At 38.2% G+C, this 18,074-nt stretch overlaps 1 protein-coding gene across 1 annotated transcript in view; it reads left to right on the top strand.

Moving 5' to 3' along the window:
- Positions 1-16,143, top strand: part of LOC134478244 (uncharacterized) — a 67,285-nt gene extending 51,142 nt beyond the window's left edge. The window contains exons 8-12 of the mRNA XM_063258747.1: positions 4,710-4,908; positions 12,967-13,134; positions 15,141-15,232; positions 15,826-15,891; positions 16,018-16,143. Of these exons, the coding sequence (XP_063114817.1) occupies positions 4,710-4,908; positions 12,967-13,134; positions 15,141-15,232; positions 15,826-15,891; positions 16,018-16,143 (651 nt within the window). The remainder of the gene's footprint in view (positions 1-4,709; positions 4,909-12,966; positions 13,135-15,140; positions 15,233-15,825; positions 15,892-16,017) is intronic.
- The last annotated feature ends 1,931 nt before the right edge of the window (positions 16,144-18,074 follow it).

Genomic DNA, 18,074 nt, shown 5'->3' with positions numbered 1-18,074 from the left:
GCTCTCACACTCATAATCCCAGCACTGGACTGTGAATCAATCACAAACTCTAGCAGCCTGTCCCCATGACCACTGAGGCTTGCAGGGACATCCAGACCCAAACCATAACAGAAGTCAAACAGCACATCAACACTAGCACCTTTCCCTAAGGAGGCACTGGATGCCAAAGGCCTGCTTACCACTGGGACTGAACTGTAGGCAGCTGGCCCACGGCTTTGTTCCTGTCCATTGTTTAATGATGCTGCCAATTTCTGTTCTAGAAAGAAATTCAGTTTTAGGTTTTCCAGGTTAAGTTGCTTTCTCTGTCTCTGTCTCTGTCTCTCTCCCTCTCCCTACCCCTCCCGAGAATAGAATACGCTGGTTACATTTTGTTAGTAAATCTCTTCTCAGACTTATTATCTACCCGTCTCTGCCCTACATTATGTTCCAAGAAACTGACTGACTCTTACCACTTTATTCCATGCTTTTTGGACTTTCCCAAGACTGAAGCAAGGAACAGAGCAGGGAGCAAAACAGAGGGAACAGGGTGATAACAGCTTCCGGGCCTCCATTCCCATATGCAACTCCATCAGCTCAGACTCTGTTTCAGCCCATCTGAATTGGAATGCGCATCCTGCCAGTCCTGACATACTGAGGGTGTGATAATGTTTGCAAATAGTATCCCTTCTTGACAGGAAGCCCTGTGATGTTGCCCTTAACCACTTCCAAAGTGCTTTAACACATTATGCTATTCGTTAGCTCAGGGAGACACACTGGTAAATTAGCTCATGTGGTCCTGGATGGATAACTCAGTGTTTGAAAGCATCAATAAAGAGTTATGCCCCTCTCCATAAGGTTGAGTTTCAGCAGTTCCAACAATGAAGAGTACATTTGGTTAGACGTGGTCCTGTTTGACTAGATTTGGGTTTTTCAAATATATATGCCAACTCAAATTACAAACACAATCCAAAAGTAGGTGCATTTCAGTTTCCTCTAAGCTATTCTTTTAATAATTCCAACTACTCTTTTAGGTAAAGTGCTTGAAACCTGAGTGTGCTCTCACTTAGCAATTCATTCTAATTAGAAGCACCCCAATAAGGTCCATATAAAAGTTACCAATAATGAAGACCTTAAAATATAGAAAGATTTCAAAAACAGAAACGATCAGACTGACTTCCGGTCACTTGAATTCTAGGTGTTAGAGAGACTAAGGGCTGTTTCATCTTGGCATTAGGATGACATGTGCACATATCAAGCCTGGGTACAAATGCAGTTTCACCAGAAATGTAATATAAATCCAGCTTGTTGACTGCTACATCTGAAAATGAGAAATAACATATTTGTATAGGATTTCTTTGAGTATGTGATGGGAAAATTCATGCAATTAACTAGCATTACAAGCCCTAATATGTAAAATTAGAACTTTGATAACAGAGTATCTATGGAGCTTAGATTGCTCAAGTGAATTTGCGTTGTAAAGTCAGAGAGACAGTTGCATATTTAGACTGAAGTTTGATCAGGAGACGTAAAAGACCTCAGCAGGTCATCTGCACACTATTTGTGCCCAGCTTAGTTTAGAGTTGTGACATTGTATTCAATGTAATCTCATAATAGTTGAGGAATTTATGTTTGTGCAGCTTAGCATCTTGATAATCTTCTCTACAGATCTTAAGCTTCAAGAGCAAATATTACTTTTATCTCTGTACTACTGAATAACAGGAAAGAGCAATTCTGGAATACATAAGTACACTGCAAAATAAATTTAAGTAAAGCTGTGAGTTATATATAGCTCAGCTAGAACAAAAGAATTTCTCCTTATTTCTTATAAAGTTATATAATTAATTAGCTTTTAGATCTTTGGAGATTTAAAGAATATTTAAAAGCCGTTTTCTTGGAATGATAAAATACAAAGTTACTTGCAGTCGATGGGATTTAAGGTGTACAGAAGACGCTATGACTTGCTAATGGGAATACATGAGCTGTGCCAAGCGCATGACACGGCAGAGAGAATCTCCGAGGTGAAAAGAAAGCAGTGTCTCCCCCTGTGGATGCTGTGAACTGGAGCACATCATTGGATCTTCTGGGCCTTGGCTTCCCTCAGGCAAGATGATTTCCTAGGTCCCTTCCAGAGCCGTATCTGATGCTTTGCTATTCCTGCTGCCTCTGCAAGATGTCTTCTGCCAACAAGCTTTTAGAGTTCTGGACCTCCACAATGCCATGCCTTCTCTGTGCAGGCCTGTGGTTGATGTCTGTCCTGCTTCCAGAAAGAACTGAAATTATTTGTGGTTCACTTTCGCACCCCTGTTAAGGAGTACACCGTTGGCTTCCCGCATTGTGAGAAAGGAGCCTCCTTCGGCCGTGTCCACCGGTCTTTGCACTAAGCGGGATCCGTGGCTGCAGGCCATATGGTGGGCTGTTTATTATTTCAGACTGAGCATGCAGAAATCTCAAATATTGATCATCCAAAGGGTATTTTAGAGTAGTGAGTGCATTGCAGAATTCCAGCCAAAGCTTAGGTACAGCATTTTAATATGAGCCCTTTATCTCATTTTAAATAGAGGTCATTTTGTATTTTTGCTGTCTGGTTTGTTTTTAGTAAAGGGGGATACCAAAGGCTTATCACGAGCAGAGTAGAGTCTGCCATAAACTTTTCTTGCTCTGTTCAGCTTAGCAACTTACATTTCACTAGCTTCAGTAAGTATTTTCTTTTTACTTGACAAGGAGCTAAAATTCTATTTCTAGAGAAATAGGTACTGTGTATAAAGAAATAAAATCTTAAAACTGAATTCTTTCATTCTAAATGTTATCAATATCCTCTGAGCAAATTATGTATCTTACTTTCTCCAACCCAATATGATGTCTTTATAGATGTATTGCAGGAAAATATGGTAAAACTGAAATTATGTTTAATGTAAATATTTCATATTAATCTGATGCCTCAATTAATCATTTATTCTCTTTACTGGAAAATGTAAGTTTCCTGATCTCACAGAAAATATACTTTGTGGGTTTTTTTCTGCACATTTATATTCTGTGACCTAGTTAAGTTAAAATTTATTCCTGTATACATACACTTTGTCCAGGAAATGAGTAATTTTTATTTGATCTCTGTATAGAGAATTAGTCAGATATTGGCAATGAGACAGTATGTCATCAAGATTCAAACCACAGAAAAGATGTAAGTGCTGTATAGGAAAGAATGGTCTGTAATATAAGGTTGAAAAAAAAAAGCATATTTTGGGTTACTGCAACTTAATTACTATATATTCTTTATTGTAAAATATTACTACATCAAAAATACAGATTGAACTCCAGCTACTTCGACAGCTGATATCAGCCATTAGCTAAAAAGAGGTGTGAGAACAGAATAAGGAATGGAATTATGGGAATACTTATCCTAAATTTGAAGAATTTACTTGGACCCTAACGGGCACAGCTTACTATCAACTCTAGTTTTGAATGTTCCTTACTAGCTGGAGGTCCTGGCACTCTGTTAAATTCTGTCGCTTAATTTATTGATCTAAAAAATGTACACCTTATTGACACCTAGATCCTAAGTACTAGTCAGATTAAATGAAACAATCACCTTAACTTACTTTGAAAGTTGACACCTATTTGACAGCTACTCAAAGTATATTGGATCTGGCCTATTGTTTGTGTCTGCCTTTGTTGGTTTGAGCTGCTATAATAAAGTATTACAGGCTACAATGCTCGCAATCAATTAACATTCATTCTCTGCACTTCTCTACAAGCCTGAGATCAGAATGCCAGAGTGGCCCAGTTCTGGAGACAGCTGCTTTCCAGGTCTGGACTTTCCATTTATCTTCATGTAGTAGAAAAGACTAAAAGAGTTCTCTGGGGTCTCATTCATGGGGACATTAATCCTGTTACGGAAGAACCATCCTAAAGACCATATATCCCAACACTACATCAGCATTGGAGATTTGAGCATACGCATTTGGGGGTAGTGGGGACACAAAAATTAGCCTGTGACACTGTCCAAGCATCTAGGCAGTAGAAAAGTACATTGAAGGCGTTCTGAATGGTGAAGGGAAGGCTAAAGACAAGAGGCTGAGAAGTAATCAAGCATAAATACCACGAGAAAAATGAGTAATATGAAAAAATGCACATTCGATGTACTGCCAAATAATTTTAAGTCATACTAGGGTAACAGTGTCTTATTAAAACCTATTAAAGTACAGACAAATAATGCACAATGCTACATTAAATATAAACATATTCAGAGAAAGGAAAATACAGAGTGAGCAACAATTGTCAGAAAAAGACTCTCGATGTGTGTCTCACAATTTCAAGGTATTGATGGCGTATTTGTAATTGCTTCTCTTCTTTCCATTTCTTCCAAAATAGACTCAAAATACACTGAAGCACATCAATCAAAAGCTTTAACCTTTACCCTAATCACATTTTCTTATTCTGAATTGAATTGTTTGATCTTTGGAAACAACTTCATAGGGCAGCAGGTGAGCTCTTTCTGTTCTTTCCAGAATTACAGCAGATCCTTTAGGGCTCTGCGTGACATCATTCTGCCCCAGAATTTTTAATTTAAATCATTACTTTGAGAAGAAGTTAAGAGCAATCCAGACAAATCCTTAGTTTCTATCAGACCTGAATAATCTGATTGATTTTAACACTTTAGTTTTCAGAACATATATGTGGTGTTATGTCTGCCACTGATAGTGTATTAGACACCTCACATCTCATTCGCCCAGCTCTCTGCTTTTCTGGGGACTGTCCCTGCCGCAGCTGACCCCTTGCTTACAGGAGTGAGTCGTGCCAATCTGACCTACCGCCACTGGATTCAACTGACTGCATCAGTGATCCAGGAACAGTTTTCAGGGTTTCTCCTACGGATTCGAGCTGTGACCCAAAAAAGTCGTATCTCTCTAAAGATCCATCACCCAGCTCAGGGTATGTTAACACAGCTGTGCTTGTCATATTTTCTGCCCTGTGGACTTGAGAAGCCATGAGGCTGGGGAACAAAATTGGGAGAAAATACACGAGAGCATGAAAGGCAAAGGCAGAGAAGCCTGGCATCCCTGGTCCAGCTCCTTCCTGGATCCAACACCACTCACCTTGCGCTGGTTTCCCTGGACAAGCACCACTGAAATGAAAGTTTTCTTTTATGCAACCTTGAATTCACTTGAAGCCAGAATAACAAATGCAGAGAGCTATGACTCAACAGAACTTGGGGTTCTTTTCTTCTTTATTCAAGTTTACCTCCAATGAACAAGATGTGATGGTCAGAATTCCACCAAAAATTACTTTCTGAAAAAGCCAAGACCAGAGTCAGAATCCCTCACATCGATAGGAAAAGACTAAGGGGTTTATGGCGTGTCCAAAATTAAGTCTAGACTTACTTCATAAAAACACATTAATTTTAATATTTTGAGACAGTGATCAGCTCATTCTAATTTTCCTGGAACTTTTCCAGCTTCAGTATTTAGAGTATGAGAAATTTCCTAAACCCTGGGCAAACTGAGCTAGTTAAACCCCTTATATTTAAAATAAGACTAGAACCAAACTATTTCCTAGAGAAAGAAGTTAAATGTCCTTGAAAAGATTCATTATTTCTCTCTCTTCTCTTCAGTTACAAAATTTCAAAGAAGCTGTCTGTCAAAATTTCTTTTTCAAAACCAACCAAAGCTCTTGTCCTAGATGAAAGACCTAAATTTATTTGATTCCCGAGCAAGTAGATTTTAAATTCTGTTTTTCAATTATAACATTTTTACTCTCAGAAACTTTGAATGTCTGTCTTTTGCATAACTGGGTAAGCCTTTTGTGTAAGTGTGGGAGCTCTGGTGTGAAAACCCCATGTTTACACCAAACTGGCAGCCAGTGAAGATGTCAGAAACAGGAGCATCGCACAAGCGGGGTGGAGGCTCATCTCGGTTCCACTGTCACCAAGGACCTAGAGAGTGTGGCTTGCATTATGTCAGGCTAACTTTCTAAACTGACAAGTGTCATCCTTCATGAAGAGGTTGTTGAGGGCATTAAAGTCATTTGTGCAGGTGCAAACCACCTGACACACACTCCCTGGTCACTCCCCGGTAAATTTTAGGTAGTATGCATCCTCTCCTTTCAATCTGAAGGGCATCAGCTTCCTGGGAGACAGGAGGGGTGAGCGTATTGAACCTTGTTTTGCAACTGAGAACATTCATAGTTAGAAGATAAGCGGGTATCCAATGAGAAAGGCCTCCACGTGAAATAAAGTTTCCCTGATTTCAGGCCCAGGTCTTATGCCACCACCCTGTATCTCCTTTCATGAAAAAGCATAGAAAAAGTCCATGTTGTTATTTGTTTTTAGACTTGAAATATTTTTTCATGACTCCTTCTAAATGATGCGAATTAAAATGAAACATAAAAAATGAACTCACCTAAGTATTTTTAAGTGGATGCCAAATCTTCTGAAAAGATTCATAAAGTGGAGTTTTTGACAGTTAAGTCTCTGTTGGGAGTTATGAAGGCTTCATACTTTAACTGCCAGACATTGTCTAAAATAGGTAACCATATGGCCATGAAACACCACCTAGATACCAAGAGTATGCTATCAAGACAAGGGAAGTAGATGAAGATAGCAGTTATTTTTTTAATCATACCCGAAAAGAACATATTTGTTGAATTTGTTTAATATAAACCATGATTTTACTGTAACTAAATTCTGTACAATTAGTGTCTGAAGAATGCATTTGGTATGGAACCAAGTTTTCATTATCTGAGCTCCAAAACAGATCTCATGTTTCAAAAATCATTCCAGTAAAGAAAAATGTACAACAAATTATAGGGTAAGGATTCACACTGTTTTTCTCTCTTTGTGATTTGAGTAAGTGGAGAGAGGAAAGCCCGATTTATGAATTCACAAGACTAATCAACAGGCTTTATGCAGCAGTGAACTGATTGGCAACAGTATTGATGAATGGTTTTTATGCCTTCCTAGTACCTACTCTTATCTGTAGGACTGACATGAATCCTCTCAGAAAAAAGCAAGATAAATGTATACCAATATGGAAGATCCAGAAAATTAAGTTCTTTTTTTGATCTCTGTAAAACAAATAGTTTGTAATCAGGGGACACACAGAAAATAGTCATTTAGTTATAAAATATGTGTGATCATATTTCCTTAGGAGCAGCATGTTAGGAAAAAACATAACTTTATTTCAGTATAAAATGAATTTATTGATCTGTGTGAAGGTGCATTTCATATGTGGCCTCAGGATGTCTAGATATGAGCTGATCATTGTTTTAGGATCTGTGTGTGAGGGTGAATGGAGCAGACCCTGACACCTGAATCTACTGCCTGAGTAACCCAGAGAGCTTTTCCGGGAGTGAGCGGGTACAATAGAATCCAGTGGGGACCTGAAGAGAAAGAAAAGCCTGAGGGCATTCGCTGCCTTTCCCCAGCTGACCACCCCTGCTGGAGCATTGGTCTTCTCCCCTCCTTGGACTGGGGTCAACAAGATAGACAACACCTGTTCTCAGGTCTTCAGACTCACACTGGAACTGCACCAAGGCTGCACCGAGAGAGCATGCAAGTCCTCCTTATTGTACAAGGTCATAGCACCATATAATATATTTAGATCACTTTATTACTTTGTAAGAACAATCCAGATTAAACATTTTACTTATATTTCATAAATGTTTTTTATACATATTGAATTTTCAGGCTTAAAAGTTTCTGATTCTTTATCTGATGCAATAGCTCTTTTTCTCCTCCTCCTCTTTCTTTTCTTCCTCTTCTTCCTTGTCTCCATATCATTCTACCATCCTACATTTCAATTCTGTTATTTCAATTGTCTCTCTATGCAATGACTAATCAATTAGTTTCTTCAAATTCTCCTCTCATCCCTGGGCTCAAAAACCATCATCATCCTATAATTCTTGTCCTTTGTCATTTAGCAATGCTATGTGATTTCCTTGAGATCTGCTTGGTTTTACATGGTAAGTCTTCAGAAATTTCAGCATTTCATCGTACTTAGGCTATGTGTTGCTTTTTCTATGTTGCTTTCAACAGTTTTATTTAACTTTAGTTAAGAAAAAATCAGAAATTAGAAAAAATACTAAGATATTTTTTGAATATTGGAATCATGTGATAAAAAAATTTGTGGCATTTTAATGCTCTAAGTTAGTGAAGAGAAATAGGATCAAATGAATGAGAAGACAGTGAATCTCTATATTAAAATGGAAACAATAAAAATGAGTGCAGAGAAATTTCTGGGAGTGAAGCATAAATGAATTTTAAAAATTCACTAAATAGGCTTAATAGCAAATGAAGAAAATTGAAGACTTTAAAATTATATCAACAGAGTATTCAAAATAAATTACAGAAGAAAAATTTTGAATGGTCTTGATGATCTGTGGAGCAGTAAGTAAATGTACAAAATATGTACAGTTGGAATGTCAGCTGGAAATTTATAAGAAAAAGGACCATATTGAACTTGAAAAAATATTCTCTAAGTTTGGGATAATATGTAAAATTACACATACAAGAACCTCAGTGAGACTCAATGATGATGAATATGAAGAAAATCATAATGATTCTCAATACAATCAAATTATTTAAAGTTAAAAATAAATAAAACTGCTGAAAGCAACATAGAAAAGCAACATGCAGCCTAAGTAGGATGAAATACTGAAATTTATGAAGACTTTCCATGTAAAACCAAGCAGATCTCAAGGAAATCACATAGCGTCTTTAAAGAATTATAGAATGATAATTCTTTATTCAGAAGAATAATTCTTCAAAAATGAAGATGAAATCAACATTTTCACATAAAGAGAAAAGCTCTTGTTTGCCATCATTCTCTACACAACTTCTAAAGAGGGAGCTTTAGAAAGAAAGGAATTGATACCTGAAGAAAACCTGAAATGTCATGAATTAAGGAAGAGGGAGAGAAATGATAAATGCTGTAATAAGTAAAATAAACTCTTCCTCCCATCTTTAGTGCCTTAAAATACACTTTTTAGACAAAAGCTCAATGATATTGTGTACATAAATGTGAATCATAAGGAGACTGGAACATGAAGAGCATGAAGTGAACAAACAGCCTATGTGACATGTGTTTCTGCACACACTTGAGCTGATGTACATCGGTTATATGTAGCCTACGGGAACCAAGTCTATGCACTGTAATCCCTAGAGAAACCATTAAAATTCATAAGAGTTATAATCAGATAAACAATAGGAAAATTAAAATGGAATATTAAAAATGTTTCAATGGGGGCTGGGGATTCAGCTCAGCGGCATAAGCACCTGCCTTGCAAGCAGGCAGTTGTGAGTTCAATCCCCAGTACCGATAAAAAGGAAAAACACAAAAAAAAAAAAGTTTGAAAAAAAAACAGGAAAAGCTACATATGGAGAGGGAGCAAGAGCTGTTTTGGAAATCTCTGTACCATCTTCCAAAACTATGCTACAAATAAGTCATCAAAAAATCTCGAAGCCCAGGTATTTTCAATGAAGAATTTTATCAAGTTTATAAAGTAAAAAATTTAAGACAATTCTATGTAACTCACAAAATTGCTTCCAAAATTGCTTCAAAAGAATGAAAATACAAGCTGTGTACTTTAAAAGGTTAGTAAGTGGCATAGCCATCAAAACAGTGAGATTTGTCACCCATGTTGATAGCAGCAAAATTTGTAATAGCTAGATCTTGTAAACAACCTAAGTGTCCATCAGCTGAAGAATGAATTAAAAAGATGTGATATTTTCATACAATGGAGTACTACTCAGCTATAAAGAATGATCACATTGCAACTTGAGACCATACTCAAGTAAAATAAATCAAACTCACATGTGTAAAAATTGTATTGTCTCCCTAGTATAAGAAATAATAAGAGTACATAAGACACAAAATCCTCAATAAATACCGTGAAAGGATAAGAATCTATTCAAAGGGGCAAAAATAATATCTCAGGAAAAAGGATGGAGGGAAAGGAAGGGAAAAGAAAAAGTATCTAAATTTGTATAAACACACTTAGGATAGCTAAGATGATTGTGCTACAAATTCTATTAGTTCTTGGAACAAAATAATTAACATTCATAGGATTGGATCAATTTTGTAAGATTGTATCTGGAGATCTGAGGAACTCTTTTGAAGATCATTTTGTAAAATAACAACCTTAGTTATGCTCCTACCACCTTGTTTTGAAGGCCTATATTGTCATTGATTTGGGCTCCTTGCTATTGTGACTTATTGTCTTTTTGTTTCTTGTTTTTCTAGTAAATTGTTTGCTTCTGTTTTGCTTTTCCCTCTAATACAGAAAGGATCGATTTATATGTAGAGGTTTATACATACCTAGAACTTCTCCTAAAGAGTTAACGAGAATCGATTGTATTATACATGATGAAATGAACAGCTACTTTGAGGAAAAAGAGACATTATGGTATCCAGTGCTGATTTCCTACCTTCATGCTGTGAAATCCAGTGATGATTTTATTCTTTGTTTAGAGTGGTTTTAATCTGTTTTGTATTATTTAATTTCAATTTACATGAAAGTATGGACAGCTATTTTGAAGAGAACAAGAGACATTACAGAAGTCATTGTTGATTTTCCTATTGTCTGGTTTTAAAGGCCTGTAATGCTTTCATTATTCTGTTTTGATCAGTTTTATACTATTTTGTGTTATATTAATTCATTGTGTGTGAAGATAAAGACAACTATTTAGAAGAAAACAAAAGACATGATGGTAGTCAATGTCAATCTCCTGTTGTCTTGCTTTGAAATCTGTGTCATTTATATTGTTTTCTTCTGATCTGCTTCGTTCTGTTTTGTTATGGCTTGTTTCACCTTCTTTAAAATAAAAAAAAAATGTAGCTGCAGTAAAAAAACATGTGATAACTATGTAGAGTAGTCTCAAAGAAAGGAACAGAAAAAAACGAGAAAGTAAATAGCCTAATAAAAATGGGTAAAGGACTTGAAAAATACTTGAAGAGGTCAGATGGATGGAAAATATATAAGAAAATTGTTCACATTATTAATCTTAGGAAACACTGGTTGAAACCACTGCAGAATATCCTTATGCACACATTAGAATGAACAGCACCAAAAATTTTACAGGTAGGTCTTGGTGAGACAGGATTCTCATAGAAATACAGTGCTAGAATGGATGCAAAATGGTACAGTCTAATGACAAGATAAATGAGCAAGTTTTATACAGTTAGAAACATCTTTACCATATTATAACTCTATAATTCAAAAACTATACACATTTTAAAAGCACTCTCTTTAAATAGTCTCCAAACTGGAGAGTTATTCAAATGTCTTAGTATGAGTGAATGTAAACAGTGTGGTAAATCCATAGACAGAGTGCTACTCAGCACTGAAAAAGGTCAGGTTGTTGATAAATCAAAAAATGGTTTCATGCTGAGTTTAAAAAACGATTTTCAAAAGACACCATTTGTGCCCAGTTACATTTATGAAATCTTCGAAATCGTGAAGTTGTAATGATAATGTTAGGAATAGAGAGGTGGGGACCATATTAATGATGAACAGATATCATGGAACAGATTTCTAGGCTAAATTAAGGGCTCTGTCTCTTGACTGTGTTGGTTACGTGAACCCATGCATGCAATGAAAGGCTTAGAGCTGTGCACCAAAGATGTCTATTTTAGGGTATATGATTCATAACTAAATTAAAAAACTGATGAGTCTCATCTCCCTAAGAAATATGCATTTATTAGGTAGTAGTGGAATGGAAAAAAACATCTCTCAGAATTATTTTGAAAGTCTAAAATAGGGCTTCAGCTCTCCAAGTGAGGCCTAGCCAATAACAGATGCTTAATTATCTAGAAATCTCATTTCAATAAACCACAGACTTACTTCCCTGTGCCTGAAACCACGTTGTGAATACTATTACTAATAATAATTTCTATTTCCCGAAGAACATTGGTTTTGCACCACATGAACCCTCACATCACCCAAGCCCTTCTGTTTCTCTTTCCTCGCATTTCATAAAGCTGAAAGAAATCATTGCCATCCTGGTTATATTCACTGGCATTTTACAAGGTCTGGGGCAAATTTTACTGATATAATATTTGATCATTGATAGAAAAAAAAACATTCCTTGACAGTTTAGCAAAATATAGACTCAATTATACAGCCAATAGAAGATGCTTGGGAATTTTAAATGAAAGCTTGCTGATTTCATAAAGCAACGCAAGTTCCCTGAATAATATTATAAAAGGTCAATACCACAGCTGAGCATTTGATGAGCAGCTGTGAAAGTCACCAAGAACAATGAACCATCTGATGGACTCTGGGCCTCACCGTGCCAGCAGTTAGGATAGACGGGTTCTGAGCAGATTCAGAACCAGTACCTCCTGGGTCCAGCTGCGGACACCGTCACTCTCCGAGAGTTGAAAGCTCGGGTAATAAAGCCAGTGCAACTGGAGACTAATTCAGACATCCCACAGAGTCAGGCTGAGGGGAGGAAAGAACAGAGGCTGTTCCCCAGAGGCGACAGATACCGTCTCTTCCTAAGCATTAAATGAATTTAAATCTTTTAGGTTTAAGAATATCAAAGTAAAATGCTTTTGACAGCGTTTATTGAAACAGTGAAAAATTCACACCATCCGACTTTCTACAGGCAAGGCGAGGCTTCCATCCCCTTTAGTTAGATCAGGAATTTATCTTGGATTCCTATGAGCTTGAAGAGCAGGGCAAAGTTTCTCCTTCCAAGTGTATGGCTGGAAAATAAAGAAACAGGCTGAGTTGTTCCCGTTACACAAACAAATCAGGGGCCACACACATGCATTTGTGCTGCTCACCAGTAAGCAGGAGCCTTTCATTACACTCGTGATTATTTTCAGGAGCACTGTGTGTGTGCATATGTGTATGAGTGTGTGATAGATTTAGTACCGCCAGCCACACATGTGATACGTGACAGAGAGAAAACTCAATGGCGTCACTTCCAGCGCCTGTCACCCGTCAGGGTTAATTACCTTTTCTTTCCCTTCACTGTACCCTGCACAGCTTTCACTTGCTGTTGTCATTCTTCTGATCACATCACCGACCACCGTGTTTCTCCAAAAATAAGACCTAACCAGGAAGTAAGCTCGAGTTGTTACCTTATGGCCGACAGTGTCACGCAGAAGATGACATCTCTCTGTTCATTTTTCAGTGGCCACTCCATCATGGCAGGTAAGGCAAGTCAACTGAGGCTGAGACTTGCGACCTAAGTTTTCAAAGCTGACTGATTATTTTCCAGGTAGGTCTTCTTTCCGTGGAAATGGGGCAATACCTTCCTGTCCTCCCTTTCAGCTTCCTCCCTCTCTAGCCAAAGCCACCCTTCAGACTTGAGCTGAAGCATTGGGTCTTCTTTGGATCTCTGTTCCAGTTTGCGTATTTGGGGTCTCTAATCCAATTCTTTGACATAAGTCTCTTTCTTTGTACATGTACAGATTCTATTGTTTTGATTTCTCTGGAGAAACCCAACAAATATAGCGACCAATCTATCTAGCAATGCAGATTGATTGTGGGTGTGGGGAAGTTACTAGGAAAGCTGGTCAATTGTACAAAACCAAGAATGTTTCCAAAACTAGTACATTCTATGGATGATATCAGTGATTGCTAGCATGAAAACCCTAGATAGAGTTTGCATAGTCACTAATGAATACATATGAATTAAGGTCAAATGTGTGTGTGCTTGAGGTACAGTCTTTATTTTGTAGGGTAGAATGCCTTTTCTTTGTAGAGGTATATCTACTACCCAAATGTTTATGTTTTTCACTGCCACTAAGTCTGTTAAATATTAAACATGCTCAATCCCATCTCTGTTGTTTCATGTTAGGTGGAAACCAAATATCTCTGGACCTTCTTTCACACGGCCTACCATCCATGAAATGGAAACACACAGAGACTCAGAAACCAGCACTGGGAAGAATATTTGTTTGCTTCTTTTCTGAAACGCTTTTGAGTACCTAGAGGAGGGAGAGAGTGAGGGGAGAGAGCCACAGCTCAGCACGAAGCTAATCACAGTCTTTTCGCCACCTCTAACTCCCTGAGTCTTCCTCTTCCCTCTTCTTCTGTCCCCCTCTTTCTCTCCCTCCCACTACTGCATGCACTCCCAGCTCATCTCAAAGACATTCCATTCCACCAGGCCACTGAGCTCTGGTGGCAAAGAGGAGCCACCCTTCTTTAATTAATCTGCCTGCTCTCTTAGTTAAAAATAATAATGAAGGATGTTTCCATAACCTGCTAGGGCAAAAAGTAAATAAAATGTATTTCTATAACTAATTGTTTAACTATAAAAGAAAGGATTTAGTTGGTTTGTGACTTTTGTTAATCGTTTTTCTGGTCTTCTTCATATACACATACTGAATTTGGCTCTCACCAAGATGTCTGACCTCTCATACTGGCATATTCTTTCTTGGTTCATGTGATTTTGTACTTTAGGAAGGCCTAATCTCTTGTGCAGAACTGTATTTCACTGTGTACAGCTGGATATTTAAGTAATGGACTGTTGGAGAGCATTGAAGTTGAATACACACGCAGGGCTGTGGCATGGCCTGGGCATGGTTGAACTGAGAACCAGGAGACACCTCAGGGGGCAAGATAGGCTACAGCTGAGGCCACCTAGAGACCTTCTGGATAGTTTTCCTTAATTAGCATCATCTGTTGCTCTGAGGGGTCCTTGAGCACCTCCCAAGATCCTGCTCAGTTTCCTCCTTTGTCCACTCAGCTCCTTGCTTGTTCTGATTAAATATGGGCTGCCTAGCATCAGTCAGCTGGCCAGCCAGTTAGCAGTTAGGAGCTCTGCCGAGGATCTCACCCCTCCTGCAGCCCTAAAATCTGTGCTGTTTGTCTCATCCCTTTGAGCCTTCGCCATGCACCCATTTGGGGCCTTGGAAGTCTAGGTACAGACAACAACAGTGTACTAATCATTGATCATACCTTCTCTACACCCTGTTTTACTTCCTGTTTGAATTTTTTATTTTTGGTCTTTGACAATATGGTTATTCATAGTCTTGTTCTTTACAGAAAAAGGCAGCATGCTGGATTACTCATTTCTGTCTTTTCAGTGTCTACATAAACAGGTTGCCTAGTGGACCTGAAAGGAAGACTTCCCAGCTTTTTGGCAAATGATCTCGAGGTCCCGAGACCCTGAGGATCCCTCCAAGTGAAGAAGCCTATCCTGTTCTTCCCAGGAAACACTCACAGAAGCAGGGAACCCAACCCCACAGAACATGGCCCCCGTGCCAGACCTCCATCTGCTGCGGCCAAGTTGGATGAGAACAGAGTCAGCCTTTAAATTGACTGATCATCATGATAAAAGGATCGACCTTTACTTTTATTCCTTTGAGAAGAATGAGCTGGAATCCTGGCCCACTTATCCCAAATGATTGTATAACGTGCAGCTATCAGTGGTAATGGAGAACCAGAATGAAGAAATTCTTAGGAAATCTCTGGATCTCATTTGAAGCACAATTTAAATGTCAATGATAAGAAATATTTAATCTAGCTTCTACGCAGGTCTTTTCTTTGGAACATTAATTCTGTTTTATGTCTTAGAAAAGAAGAAAAAGAAAAACTCTCTGAAGAAATAAGTTTGGGAAATGCTGGGTTCAAAAGAGTTTAAGCCAGTTTCTTTATGGCAAGAGAACTAGAAGTCTTTAATACCCCAGTGAGCACTGTGAATTTCTAAAGAAGAGGATATGATATGCCGCATTTAGTCAATGTATTGAATTAAAGAGCTTTAAAAAAAAAGATTCTTGGAGGATGTAGTCTATAGATGGTACATTGGAAAATGCTGCTCAAATCAGAATTGGGAAAAGGTAGCAATTTGGTTTGATTGCATTAAATCTTTTTTCTCCCCCTTGGTGCGTCTGCCAGATGAGAGCAGAGGTCTTCAGGACAAGTGAACATGTGGAAAAAGGTCCAGATAATCAGTCTGCAAAGGTGGGAGAATGAGCTAGACTTTTCATAATAATTGACCTCTGGAATGTTCTGGAAATATGCAATTGACAGGAACTGGAAATCAACACATGCTTGGAAAACACTTTTTTATACCGGACCTCTCACCAGCTCCCTGTCTGCCAGGGGCTGAGAGGAAGCCGGGCAGAGCCAGGGGTGAGCGAGCACACCAAGGAGAAGCTGCTCTCCAGAGCTGGGCGACAGATGCCTGGTTCTAATTACAGTCTTAGCACCTAGTTCTCCACATTTCCCTGCTGCTGAGGGTGCTGTGAATCCTCTGCAGATGCTCACAGTTAAACTCCACTTTCAATACAAAGCAGCATTATTACCTCACGGGAACTCAGAGCACGGGTTAATCCATGCAGCTGCTACCCAAGGACTACAAACAGGGAACACTTATTGGTCCTTGATTGTCATACTGCAGGAGGAGAGGAAAGCACTCTGTGTACGTGAACGTGGGCATCCACGGTCCCTTTGAGTGACTTCTCAGTCTCTGTCTTTGATCCTTTCCCTTTCACTTAAGTTTTCTAACCCAGTCCCTCTCTCACCTCCTGGTGTGCTCTGCTGGCCTTCTCGCCTCCTTCCCCAGGGCACCAGTCATTAACTCTAATTAAACAACTAAGAAAAGTTATGCCTAAACCCTTGGCTTCTCTCATAAGCTCAAAGTCATATTTTCACGTTTCTGATAAACATTTTCCCATGGTTATTAACTGGCGGATGGTTATTAATATGTGAAAAAAGCAATAATTCCATTTTTTCACTTCTTTAAGCCCACTTGGCTTCACGTAAATTCTGATAGAGTTCAAGTAATCTCATGGGGCTAAAGATTTTAAAGCAGACCATATATTCAACAAGTATTGAGCAGCTGTAATGGACAAGAACCTGTCTTAGAAGCTGGGGATATAACAATGACCAAAATCAAATAACATTGTCAGCCCTCCTGGAGTTTATGGTCTGAAGAATTATAACAGAAAATGAAAAAGCAAGCCAACCGTATACCATGTCAGGATGTAATAAAGTCATGGGCAAAACCGGACCACTCTGAGGTGGACTGTAAAAGAAAAGAAATAAGAGAAACAGTAAGACAATTAATGAGATACAATTATATTCACTCTCCTTTTCATTTACTTAATGTTTTTAAATATAAATATAAAATGTTTTTAAAATACCAACAGCCAGATCCCATAAACATGCTGCTAAATTAAAATCTCAAGGTATGGAGCCTGACATTCATATTCTGTACACATTCCCTGGGTGATCTGAACAAGGAACCTATGTCAAGATCTAAAGTGAGGGCTTAGTCCTCTACTCGAAAAGTGAAGGTTTTTACAGAGAAGCAATATGATTCAGTTTGCATTTGGCAGTCATAGCTCTGGTTGGGTGTGGAAAATAATTTGTGGGTGACAAGGACAGGAGCAAAAAGACAATGTCTGGTTCCCAGGAACAATTCAGTGAGAAGGCCGTGACATGGGGTAGCAGTGAAGGCAGAGAAGTGGTCAGATTCTGAATTTATTTGGAAGGTACAGTAGTAGCGTTTGCTAGTTTATCAGATGTGTGTGAGCGGGAGAATTCAAGAATACCTCCAAGGTTCAGGCCTAAGAAGGATGGACTCTCCTTCACTCACAAAAGGAAGAATGAGCTAAATCATAGAAGGGTTGCTTTTGAATTTGTTACGTCTTGTGGCTCTAACAGAAAAAAGTAGAAACGCTCAAGCTTATAAGTAGCCAATATGGATCTAAAACTCTGAAATGCAAAGATTAGGTCTACTCTGTAAACAGAAACACAGGAGTCATCAGAAAATACATTGTTTTAAAGCCAAGTGACCAACTACACAAGAGGGCCTATCTGATGCAACAGCGCATGTGACAAAGGAGAAAAGTCCAAGGTCTGAACTTTTCAAGTTTAGGAAATTGGAATCTAGAGAACTTGTAGCCAGGGGAGGAATGAAAATCAATAGGGCGTACAGAAGAAAAAAGAAGAGTTTCAAATAAATTCATATCGTCCATTGTTTCTAAGTCAAGAAAGAGCAGACTGAGTATTGTCTGTTGGATTCAGTAATATCAGTATTATGGATGGACTTGAAAGTGATTACAAGGATATCGTGAATAAAGAAGAATATTAACATAAACACAAGAAAAAATCCATGGAGAGGTCTTAGAAGCTATGTT

Source organism: Cavia porcellus, unplaced genomic scaffold (assembly GCF_034190915.1).
Source record: "Cavia porcellus strain 051 isolate PalLab524CR breed Dunkin Hartley unplaced genomic scaffold, mCavPor4.1 scaffold_12, whole genome shotgun sequence".
Classification (NCBI taxonomy): domain Eukaryota; kingdom Metazoa; phylum Chordata; class Mammalia; order Rodentia; family Caviidae; genus Cavia; species Cavia porcellus.
This window is presented reverse-complemented; position numbering and strand designations above follow the sequence as displayed.